This window comes from Poecilia reticulata, chromosome 16 (assembly GCF_904066995.2).
Source record: "Poecilia reticulata chromosome 16, P_reticulata-male-v2, whole genome shotgun sequence".
Classification (NCBI taxonomy): domain Eukaryota; kingdom Metazoa; phylum Chordata; class Actinopteri; order Cyprinodontiformes; family Poeciliidae; genus Poecilia; species Poecilia reticulata.
Genome location: NC_088845.1, coordinates 23,912,633 through 23,925,147, shown reverse-complemented (window position 1 = coordinate 23,925,147; position 12,515 = coordinate 23,912,633). Strand labels below are relative to the sequence as shown.

The 12,515-nt window shown below is 36.2% G+C and overlaps 1 protein-coding gene across 2 annotated transcripts in view; it reads right to left on the bottom strand.

Moving 5' to 3' along the window:
* Positions 1–3,361: 3,361 nt before the first annotated feature.
* grb10b (growth factor receptor-bound protein 10b) overlaps positions 3,362–12,515 on the bottom strand; it is a 68,608-nt gene continuing 59,454 nt past the window's right edge. For both annotated transcript variants that reach the window (XM_008432142.3, XM_081597427.1), the window contains exons 9-17: positions 11,055–11,192; positions 10,861–10,971; positions 10,535–10,633; positions 10,026–10,094; positions 9,208–9,324; positions 8,819–8,882; positions 8,629–8,716; positions 8,450–8,543; positions 3,362–8,020 (exon numbers count right to left, since the gene is read on the bottom strand). In XM_008432142.3, the coding sequence (XP_008430364.1) occupies positions 7,874–8,020; positions 8,450–8,543; positions 8,629–8,716; positions 8,819–8,882; positions 9,208–9,324; positions 10,026–10,094; positions 10,535–10,633; positions 10,861–10,971; positions 11,055–11,192 (927 nt within the window). In that variant the 3' untranslated portion in view covers positions 3,362–7,873. The remainder of the gene's footprint in view (positions 8,021–8,449; positions 8,544–8,628; positions 8,717–8,818; positions 8,883–9,207; positions 9,325–10,025; positions 10,095–10,534; positions 10,634–10,860; positions 10,972–11,054; positions 11,193–12,515) is intronic.

Genomic DNA, 12,515 nt, shown 5'->3' with positions numbered 1-12,515 from the left:
CATTTAGTGCGGTTATTGAATAAAAGCTGATGTTCCTGTCGGATGTTTATATGAACTAATTAGCAGCATTGCTATCATATTGATTTAGGTTTAAAATCAGCATGAGCTGAGAGGATACTGACCCAAGAAAGAAGTGTTACAAGTCCAACTGAGCCCTGTAGATCACACACGAACAAGAGAAATGTCCTGTTGGTGAAAACTTACACTCAGACAATACAAAGTTTGGCCAGTTTAGACACATTGACTTGAATAATGTTTGAATGTGTGAAGTTGAGTCCTTTAAACCTAAGATATCACTATATTAACTTTCAATAAGTGGTGGAAGTCCCGTGCTCAGGGTTCGTTTTATGGCTAGTTGTGCTGGGTCTTTGTTCACAGTATGAAAAGTTAAAAAAGGAGAGAGAACTCATGAATAATTGGACTATTATTCAAGAATTAAATAATAGTTTAATTCAAATCAACCATTAATTGACTGAAATTAAACACTAACTTGTGCAAATGATTCACAAAACCGATTTCTTTTTTCAGTAGACATGCCTGAATGTTTGTCTCTACATACCCTGCATGGCATTTTATTGGTAAATCAACACAAGCTTTGACTCGAGTCTTGTCAGTGTTGTCCAGAGGGGCTGCATTTCAGAATGCTGTTTCTCTGGTTTGCCTGCGTGAGTCCTGAGTGATGACACGAACAAGGTGTTCTGCTGAATCCCAAAGAACAGAGGTTTATATTGTTCATGCTCACTTCTGCACACCTCGACATGTCCCCCACGCCCCATTCTGTAGATAAGTGTACATTAAATATAATTAGACATGCATGCACATATTAGTAGTGATTGTTAATTTGAAATCATGCAGGCAATATGTAAAAAAAAATTGAAATTGTTGCAAATTAGTTTAAATCTACAAAATTTGGCATAACGCCAACCAAAGCTCATACAATTCTTGGAATTGTGGCATGTACATCAGCAGACTTTAGTGGCACATATACATCACCTTTGATGCATTTAGATTAGCTTTATATGTAAGCAAATCCCTTTCTGATGTAATACCAATACATGAGCATATGGTTATTTATTTACTGAGGTAACGGGTCTTCAGATACGTTAATCTTTAGACACCTTTTTTATGCACAATAACAACTCAAGCTGCTGCGTTAGCATGACTGATAATCCAAGTGGTGTGACACCCAGCTGGGGTCAAAAGGTCAGGCTCCGTGATTCTAATGCGCGCTCGCTATTTACCAGCTATTCACAAGACCAACACCCATACATTGTTACAGCTCTGCTGGAGGTAGACGTCTCCTAAGTAAGCATGTTTAGAGAATGAGAACGTTCAGTGCCACAATTCCATTTTATTATCCCTTAAGCTTTTTATAGAGCAGCACCATCTTGTGGATAATCAGAAAATCTCAGTTCCTTTAGAATTTGACCTTTTTCACTAATAACTTTCCACAAGGATATTTGCCTAAGTAAACCTAATCCTAAATCCTAGCTTGTTTGTTCTTGTTGGTTGTTGTGGATATAAATGTACGCTTGGACTCAGCGATGCGGAAAAAAGTATATCCATCTTCATCTTGAGCTTTCTAGTAGTTAAATGTAATGCTTTGTGTCAAAACTAACTGTTCAGAATTTTATCCACCTGAAGATTCATCTGAAGAAGAGTAAGCCCAGAGTACTCTACTGCCATCACCATGTTTTACTGAGGATACAGTGTTTTTAGGTGATGAACTGTTTAGTTTCATTCAATGGCTATCTTCAAAGTGTCACGCTATATACCGCCCTAGAATTTATTGTAGTCTTTTCAGATTCATATTGTTGCACAATCATTGTCATCCTTTGCAGTCTCTATGATGCTGATGTTGAAAAGTTTGGAAAATCGAACAAAGACACCATTAATCAGTCCAACTCCTTTCTTTTAAGTACTAATACTGCAGACATTGAGCTTACTGAATAGCCCCACAAGAGACCTCATACCAACCACATAGAAAGGCAGAAAAGCATTGTCTGTGCCAGGAAGCTAAGATTTTTTATTAATTCTTCAAAGAAATTTCAAAAGAATTTTATTGAATTTTCTACTGGGATCAATAAAATAATTTTGAATTTGAAAGGAAGTGGTCAAACATCATGGAAGAATAAATCCAGGTGAATTGGTTGAGGTGAAAACTGTTAAACAACAGCCAACCAAACATCAGTGGGTTGTACCAGACACCCATGGCGTGTATAATTTTTTAGCCTCTGTGGACTAGAGGAGTGGGGGGGGGAAGCCAAACATAATAAATTAAAACTTTTCTTCAGATTTATTACATGATTTGCTCTGTTATCAGTCCACCCTGTAAAAGAACAGTTCAAATGCATGATTGAAAGCTCGAAAGCTCAAAATCAGTACGACATTCATGAAGGTGATGAGTGCATATGACTCTTTGACCAGGATTGTAAATAAACACACATTTAACTTTATTTTATATCAACGTATTAACATTTTATTCTAATATCAATAAACAGAATATATCAGTCCCTTATTTTTTCTTTTTTTTTTTTTTTACAAAAATACCTGAAAAGATTACAGTAAGCCAACCAACTATTTACAGACTGAAGCAAAGCACATCATGAATATAGAAGCTCTCTCAAAAAAAGAGAGAAGTCAGTTTTCCTGTTCACATTCCCTGAAATGCATGGTAGTTTTCATAGATTTTATTTTATTATTATTATTATTATTTTATTTTTTTTTACTTTACTCATTTGAACAACCAGATTATCTTGCACTGTGACAGCTGAGAAAATTACATATGGATTTGAACTCATTCAAAAAGCAAAAAGGACATAGGAGCTGAAAAGCTGACAATTTGTTTAGGGTTGTATACACTTTAGCTGGGGTTAAGAACCATTTTTCCTAATTCAAAATGTCCATGAACTTTATAAATATAATTTAGACGTCATTCCAGTGCTCACCTCGAAGTTAATTTACAGCTTCCATGGCCTCCAAAACTGACTGTGCTACACCAGTACTATTGGTGTTTTTTTGTTTTATTTTTTATTTTTTTAAGTGTTTACAAAATGTTTACAAAAAACGGTCAGATCAGATTTTTTGCTAATTAAAACAATTAAACACACAATGTCCCATTTTTAGGTTGCATATTTTGAGCTCGCTTAAGTAGTTTCATCTCAGTGTGACACAATGGGATAAACACTAGCGGAGACTAACACAGCTTGAGAGTTCTTGATGAAGTGAAAGTGTTTATGGTAAGTAATATTTCTTTTTCTCATAAACCTAGAGACCTCTTCACAATAGCCAGTTAAAGATCTTAGTTTTGAAAAAAAGTGGAAATTAATTTCACAGGTATTGGATTAAACCTTTGAACAACTACAGAACAATCCACTTGTTTTATTGTGATATCACCAGGGACATGATCCGAATTTCACCAATTTCAACTCCAATCCACAATTAAGCAAGTGATAAAACATAATCAATTAAATATTGCAGTTTGCCTAATAAATACATTTCTCAGAAAAAAATGGAAACTGTTGGTTTGAACTGAAATTGTCTTAAAGTTTCATAGTGAATCTGTATGGAGCAACGGTCAGCTTTACAACCATGTACTGATGTTTGTTTTACCCAGACACCGTTTGCTCATACATGCTTTCAAGACTTATTTTCTAAGTTTGTTAAGGCTGCTTGTGCTGTATTTGATTCTCCACTGACTAAGAAACTTTGAGGTAAAAAGGGTCCAATAGAAAGATACTTCCTGCGTCTATTAAGGCCAGTTCATACCCATTATCTAAGCAGACTCAGTTTTTTGACACTGGTTTTGAATTAGGCATTTGTTTTGACTTTCAGTTTAGACGTAAACTGCTGCTCTATTGTGACACCTAGTGGTTTTCTTAAGTTACACATTTAACAGACTTTGTTGTTGTGAGGGCAGCTTCAGAAAAGAGGTTATTGAATACGCATATTTATTGGTATTTTTAGTAAGAAACCCTGTTTATTTTCTTTTTCCTCTTTTGTGTTTTTATTTTTACAACATTCATCTTGCTGTTCATTCTCAAGGTTAAAATTGACATTAATATCGTCAGTGTGCTTTAACCATAACTTTATGACACTTGTCATTTGAATATATATGGAATGAGAAATCATAATCTGCAGATTGTCATCTTGATCAAAGCCTCTTTTTCAACTCACTGTCTGCACCAAGCTAAGAGGTACCGGGTACACTGAAAGTAATACTCTTCAGGTTGGAGACAGTAACGGAGGATAGGAGACTATGTCTTATCAATTTTTAGTATCAGTAAGGTGTTTAAGATAAATTCAAAGAAAGGAGACAGGTGAAAGCATTTTAGAAAGGAACTGAGTTTTCAAAGACATGATGGGACAGGCCTGTGTTTAAATTACGCTGCAAGAGGGTGTGAGAGAGCAAGACTTTCAGCAAATAACAGATGAGCTAAACAAAGTACATCAATGCTAATCTCTTTTAGCTCTTAACCTCTGTCTTGTTTTTCCAAGAACATGCTGGATTTGGAAATGCTGGGAGTCTCTTTGGAATTCTACATTCTCTAGAAAATACAGGCTGTTTTTAGTTATGCTAAGAATAAAAAAAGCACACATCGCTAACGTACGTTGCTAAAACCAACTTAAAATGTGAACCCCATAATTATTTTACGTTTGTTTTAAATATTACTGCCATTTTAGTTAATCTAATTGTGCTAATCACTGATAGCAGTTGTTAAAGGAAGCTTAAAATGTGAAATTCTTAATCATTTTGCCTTTGTTAGAAAATATTAGCAGGACAGTTTTACAGTGAGAAGCATAACCTAGGATCTGCTCCTAATATAGACAATAATTGAATGCTCACAACAGGAAGGCTTGAACAAAGGGATCTAAATGCTTCTTTTATCTTTGTATTTTATAGTTCTCAAAGAGAAGATAGAATAGGCTAACTTCCATATTTGAAGGTCAAAGAATTTGTACAAAAGTAGGAGAGGAAATTGGCCACAAAAAAATTGAAATTAGTGAATCTCAATGTTTCTTTTGGGAATATTTAAAACAAAAAGGAAAACATAATTTCAGGTAATGTCATTACAAATATAATAGTCACAATGATTTCATGGTAATGACAAGCGAAAAACAGCAGAGACAGCGCTAAGACAGAACAAAAAAAAGTCTAAATTTTTCAAGTAATCAGACACATCCAGATAAATAAATACACACTGCTGCATCAATAAAAACCAGACAATCAAATAAAAAAAAAAATGTCATTGCATCTTAGATAAATTATGATGACTTTGCACAGAGAGACAACATAGTGCTGTTATTCTGCATCTCAGGTCATAGACATAAATCCTTTAACAACCTGCAGGTCAATAAAAGATGGCTGTTGATGTACAAAAGTACGCATATCTAAAAAAAAATCCGCTGGCTGTTTAGCTAAACAAGGCAACCAAAAATGCCCTGAATTAAAAACAACAAAAAGATAAATCTAAAAGCCCAGGAGTACAAATGATAAAAAAAAAGACTGCTATTTATGAGAGACATTTCACAGCAGGATACTCTACATATTGGCAGCAACTTGTGAGAAGTGACAAAAAGGAAGTAAAAAAACAAAATGGACTTCAAGCTTACACGTCGAGTTTAGGGTTAGATAGATTTTGCTTTTCATTAGGTTTTCTGTTGATATAAAGTAAAGATCCAACTCTAACAATAAAACTATTTTAGCTCTTGTTAATTACAGAAACAGGGGCTTAACCAATCACAAAAGGGAATCAAGTAAGACACATTTTAAGCCAACATTTCCAACAACTGTTCTGAGAGTGAAAGACAAATAAACAGACATTGCTTAAAGAACTAACATAGCCACTAAATGTATCTCAATCAATCCATTTCCTACTTGCAACATTCGGTAGCAAGCTCCATAAGGTGTAACGAGATTGATGCAGAAAGGGTCTGCATCCTTTGTTTTAAATGTGTTTCTGTTTTTACACATATAATTTACATGATACCAGCAGCTTGTATAGAATTTTGCCATTTAAAATTATATGAAGACAGCAGAGGCGGTATTTAATATTGTCTGTGTACAAGTAAGCTAGGGGGAAAAAGGCCACACTTATTGAATTATAGAGAACACTAGTTTATGGAACAAAAGTTGCAGCACAATCTGGGTCTAGTGTTTTTCACGCAATCTACAGCATTGCTTTTTGTGTTTCATGTCATTTGAGAAGGCCCACTTCACACTGGATTAAGAGAGCATTTCAGTCTCCAGGATCTATCTCAATGACTTGTCATTCAAACCATTTGATAAACCATCTCCATGCTGAAGGCAATGATGAGGCTTCTCTTTTCGCAGCACTCAACAAATTACAACATCTACTTCATGAGGGTTGTTTCCACATAACCTAGAGTTTCTTTCTGTGTCTGGGAGAGATTTTTCCATCTCTACCACCAGCGTCAGAACAGCTTTGGAGGAGGAGACAACGCTGTCCCTTCGAGGTAGCCCCCTGTAGTTTATGAACCACTTACTTTATGAACCACCACAATCCGAACACTTAAGTTCTTTTCAAAACAAGTGAGCTGAATTTCACACTCTATTACGTGTCTTACGGATGCTCACTGCAGACCTTTCCAAGAACGTGCAAAGACAAATTTTTTAATTGCATTGGATTCTTAGTCCAATGTGAAATGGGCCATACAGATGTTTGTGGAAAAGTGTTTCATGAAAGGCAGAAGTTATCCAAATCGAATCAACTCTTTAAAACAGGCCAGTTTAATAAAATGGCGATATTTATGTGAATGCAATAATATAGTCTCAGTCCCAAGCTCCTTTTACCATACCTGAATTAAAAAAAAACTGAACAATACAATCAGCTGTCTGTTTAGTATAACTGCTCTGACTTAGCTGCTAATGACTGAATGGCAAAATTATGAAAAGAATTGGACAGTTTTGTGGATATTTCAAAGCAGAAATCTTGGAGACGGTGTGGCAACCCAGAATGCTGAGCACCAAGTGATCTGCTGTGGCTAATGTGACCTACATAGAGCTGCAAACATTCAAATGGCAGGGAAAACAGATGCAAAAACGCAATTTTTTGAGGAACTGTGCTAAGGAAATCTCTAAAAGGGAGGACAGTGCAGGTTTGACAAACGTAACGTTTCAAAGACTGAAAAGAATTTCACGCAGGACCGCCAGGTGCCTTCAGATCAAATTCACGGTAAAATGTGGGCATGCCCATTCACGCCAAAAACGACATGGTGTGGTGGCACCATGTCTAGTTGAGTAATGCACCAAGAGATGCCACGCACCTTTAAAGGCTGTGTGCACCGCAGCGACTTTTCAAACAAACGGAACATAATCTCCATCCGTGATATACATTTTGAAAATGTGCCATCAACACTTCAAATGACACTGCAGTTAGAAAGAAACTAAATGGTCCACACAATAGCTTCAATCCTGCTGATTGTCCAGTTTAAGGGAAATCAAGTCGATTTTCGAGAGACAACCCTTGAGGCCCCCTCCCCCAAGCTTATTGATGAATATTGCCGGCATCTCATGAAGCGTTTTTGCAACAGTGACGACACAAAATGGCAGTGTTCATTTTTTTTATCTTTGTTTTGCTTATTTTTTCTCTTAAAAGTGGAACCCCATGAGCAAGTCGTGCATCGGCTTCCACAAAAACGTCCAAGAAAATCAGGAGAAAAAAATCCAGCCAGTCAGCAACGTCCAGCAGACTCACAATAGAAAACGACAACAGCGAAACATCAGTCAATTCACCAGCTTCTTGGAAAGGTAAGAACAAACGACAGAGAGAACAGCGATCCCCTCCGCTTTGTCTGTTAGTTTTCAGGCAGAGTCAGGTCAAGTTTCAGACGGTCACATGGTCCGAAGATGTCATAAGGCCACGACGGTGCACGGATGTTTGAGTTTGCAAGGCAGGACGCCCCTGTTGAGCTGGTAGAACTCCACCAGCTGAATCAGGTCTGTGAATTTGGTTTCGCCGTCATCGAGGCTGAAGAAGACCTGGCCGTCCTCTTCACACTGAATAAAAACAAGAGCACCACATAGCATGAGACAAACAACCAAGACAAACCTTTCTTCTATAGACAAATCAAAAATTGTTTTCTAAAATGTCTGCAGGAACTTGCTTGCAATTATGACCTCAAGATTTAACAAAATAGCATTTTTTTTTCCTTATTTATGTTCAAGGTTCACACACATCTTTTATGTCAAAATTCCTTGTTTTTTCTCAAACGGATAGATAGGCAGACAAGCTGACGTAACTGACAACACTCTTATCTTTTTCTGTACTTATGCTGATCCCAAAATACTTTGGTGAAATTCCAGACTTTCAACTGTGTGAGAACCCTTTATGTTGTTACATCTTGACAAGGCTTTTGTTTTTTTTTTTTTTGGGGTGGGGGGGTAGGATCTTGTAGGAGGAAGACGTCACTAAGATAAAATGCTTACCGGTAGGATCTGAAAATGTTTGATTTTCTGATGATGGCACAAAGTGAGGACAAAGGCCTTCGGGTTACTCTGACTGACTCTCAGCAGAAACAACCTTCACAGTAGAAAGAAGACAAAATCTGTGTGAGGAAACAAAGATTTTCGGGATGCCTTTCCTCCTATCAGCTCAGCTGACTCACCCATCTACTTGTCCCTGCTGGTGGATAATACGATGGGATTCCTCTCTGGTTATCCTGCCGTAGAACCACAGCTGAGCTATGTGGATGACTGCACAGAGTGCAAAAAAGAAAAAAAAAATGTTTCAATGATGATACAAAAAGGTAGGATAAAACACCAGGTTATTCACTTTTTATGTTACTAGAGATTTACCTGAGTTAAGTGAAGACTGGTGTAAGGGACTGTGGGAACCTAAAGCATTCACTCGATTTCTCTTCTGAAGGAAAGTGTCACAGAAACAGAAAGCAACCGTCATTAATTTATGACACAAAGAGCTGCAGATACATTTCTAGCAATTCTATACAAATACGACTAAAGTTTGAATTTGATTGCTTAAAATTAATTCTCATAAAATGTTAAAATGCAAAAGTTACACAAAAATGAATTGAGTGAATGCAAGAAACGTTAATCAAAATAGTAAAACAATATTAAGCTCACTGTCAAAGAAAAAAATTGTTATGACATCTCAACTTTCAAATATCACATAAAAAATTAATTTATATTAAGATTTTATTTCTAAATGTACAGTGTCTTTTTCTCACCCTCCACATATGTCCCTCCTCCAAGGCAGCACTCTGAGCCTCGATTGGGTTGTCAATCACCCGACCTATCCTCCCTGAGAAATCCATTGCCACGAGGGAGTTTTCCGATACACTCCTCTAGGGGGAGCCAGAAACACACAGCAGTTACAAAGGAGATGAAGTTACCAATGTGAACAAATCCCTGCCCAAAACATGCCGGCTTACAAGGCAATGCGTATTTAAGAGTTTTGATTTATTTTTTTTTATTTTTACGCAATGTACATAAATAAATGGAACTACAGTGCTTTAAATGTGTCAAAATGCATTATTCTTGTGGATAAGTAACAGTTTGAACTAAATATATGATAAAATCACATAGGATTATTACTATTATTTTAATAGTTCTTAAGCTGCAACACAGCATTAAATAAATTCACTTGTGTAACAAACCCAATCGTAGACTGGTTAACCTGTGAGTCAAATTCAGACCAAATCCTCTTTAAGTAAAGTAGTGTTACATGTAAGAATCCTACATATCTTCAAGATTCAAAGGCAGTAAATTAATAAATAAATCATTTAAATCTTTTAAATCTATGAGAATGAAAATAAAAATAATAATAATTCAAAATTAACTTAAAAACACATAATGATTTTAACGTCTAATTAAGCACTTTATAGTTCTGTGCTGTGCAGCAGTATGAATTTATTGCATCCGTCAGCCATAAACATCAAAGACATACTGGGTGTGGCTAACCCTGATTTACTCAAGATGATTTGTCTGAAGTTGCCATTTAGGAATAATTTATCAGATGTAAAAAAAAAAAAAAAAAAAAACTTACCACAGGAGCTGAAAAGTGTGAAAGCAATGCTTTTCTTTGCTTATAGTTCTGGTACAATATGATCCCATACTGTCAAGGGGGAAAAAAGACAAACATGTAAACACCAATGCAACAATTTTATTTGTAAACTGCAGATGCAACAATCACGGTTTTCTTGGCCAGTACAGATTTTCAATTGTATTTAAGTTCCGATTCCACCGATTCCAATTTTTTTTTAAAGGATTCTAACACAAAAAAGAGAAACAAAACGTGCTCTGGGTATATATTTGGTTTCATGCACCTAATGTGCCTCATCATTGATTAAAACCAATCCAAAAAAAATTGGCTGATGCTAAATTCTAACCGTTCATTTCTATACTAAACATATTGCACGTATCTTGATAGTTTAACAAGATAATCACATTACATCCTTTTAATTTTAGTCTTGTTCCAGAAACTCTTCCCATCCCCAAATTATAGAAAGCTGGTAGTTGGATAGTATTACATCTTAGACAGTGTCGATGAGGTACCTTAAAGATTCTGAAAGCAGTCATCCAACAGGTCCTGCTTTGTTCGTCCTCTGCACACAGCATCCTCAGCTCCTTTGTTTCTCCTATGGCTTTATTAAGCTGCAAATCAACATGTAGAGTTTAATCTCTTGGCATGGTCAACTCCCTATTTCTAGCACATGTGCCTAAATGATCTACTTTGCTCATAGATCATTAAAGGTAAAGCATTTTTTAAAACCATTCAGGAGAGACAGGTTGACATTTCCCAGCTCATAACATTTCACACTTTCAGTTTCCCATAATGACATAAAATCAACTTCATCTGACTTGCAGTGTCTGACACTCACTTTGAAACAGAAGGTGTAGTCTGTGGGTGCACCATGTTGCTTTTTGCCTGTGATGACAGTGAAGATACTGTTGTCCTCCAGGTCTGCTAGCAACTGTAAATATCTGGGCTCCTGGAGACAGAGGGAATGAAGTCAGGATAGGAGGGCGAGCATCGGCCGCCGTCAGTAATCTCTTCTCCTCGGATTACATTTACCTTTGAGGTTCCTCTTGTAGAGCAGTAGAGTCCTGAGCGACGCAGGAACATGTAAACTTTTTTCCAAGACTTCCTGCCCACGTCTTTCATGTACACATATCCCTGGATTTCTGGGCAGGTGCTGGGCGAAAGGAAGTTCTGAAAATGGAGCAGGAAGATTTTTATTGTTTGACTCCATCTGAAACCTTAAGGCTCCATTTTAGCAGTAGGTAGGGCAAACAGAAAGAACAGAGTAATCTGGGGTCTCTGTATAAAAGCATACTTTGCCACTGGTCGTAAAACAAAGAGGGTAATTTATGTACATGTGAAAATGCATTCATTTTACGTGCTTTGTGTTGACATTATGCAAGTATACATATAATAAAGCAGAATCTTTTAGAAAAGCTCATGTATTTCTGTAACTCAGTTCACAAATTAAAACACATTATATAAATTATTATGAATACATTGATGTTTTAAAGCCTTTATTTCTGTTTATTATGATGTTTCTTTTTTGCTTTCAGGTAATGAAACATAATATTCAAGATTAGAATATTACCATTAAAAACATTTTTAATACAGAAATGTACGCTTAATACCTGCTCAAAGGTTGTTATCTTCAGACGATATGCATATTCTGACTTATTGAATATGACTGCATATTTATTATTTAGCAATTTATTGATCCAGAGATGGTTAATAGTAAGAAATATAGTCATGCAAAAGACAGTATAGTAGGAATCTTAAATATTAGCAAAGAAACTTTGACCTGAGATCATGGATATAATTAGGATGAACATTAGACGGACTAAATGGTGATAAGACTTAAATTTTGCAGACAACATGTGTATAGATGTAAATTAAAATTTCATATACTCGGTGTGCAAAATCTCCGTTTTTGCATAGGATATTTACCAGCCGTATTAAAGTCGACCAATTTTTGTTTTTCTTTAAAGTTACAGTTTAAAAACTAACATTGTCTACAAGTCAACACTAAGATAGTATACAGTGCTTGAGTAACTGAGTTTTCTCTGTATGCAGCAGAGCAATGCAGCACTGCCCCTTTCTCACTTGTTACTGTGCGTAGCTGACTCAAGCAAGTCTGTCCTACAAGACAGGCTGCATCTGGAACGCAGACCACTAAAGACTGAACCTGAGCAACTCATCAACTGGCTAATGTCAGCTTGATATATTCTGTTTCTATAAAAAGACTGCTATGGTAAAAAGGTATAATAGTCTGTTGAACAGACATGCTTCATTACAAACTAAACTCATCAAGGTTTTGCTACGTATTTTTAATTAGTTTCACATATCAGTTTCAAAATAAATAAATTAAAGGAACGTGGGCACGATATACATTTTTGTGTGAACACTGTGAAACTGCTTATCGTACTGTTAGAACCTTGCAGCAGCCCAGGCTTAGCTGTTGTGTACTGCGGTGCTGAGTGATATCAAGGCTTTTCTGGGGCCGTCTTTGTGATA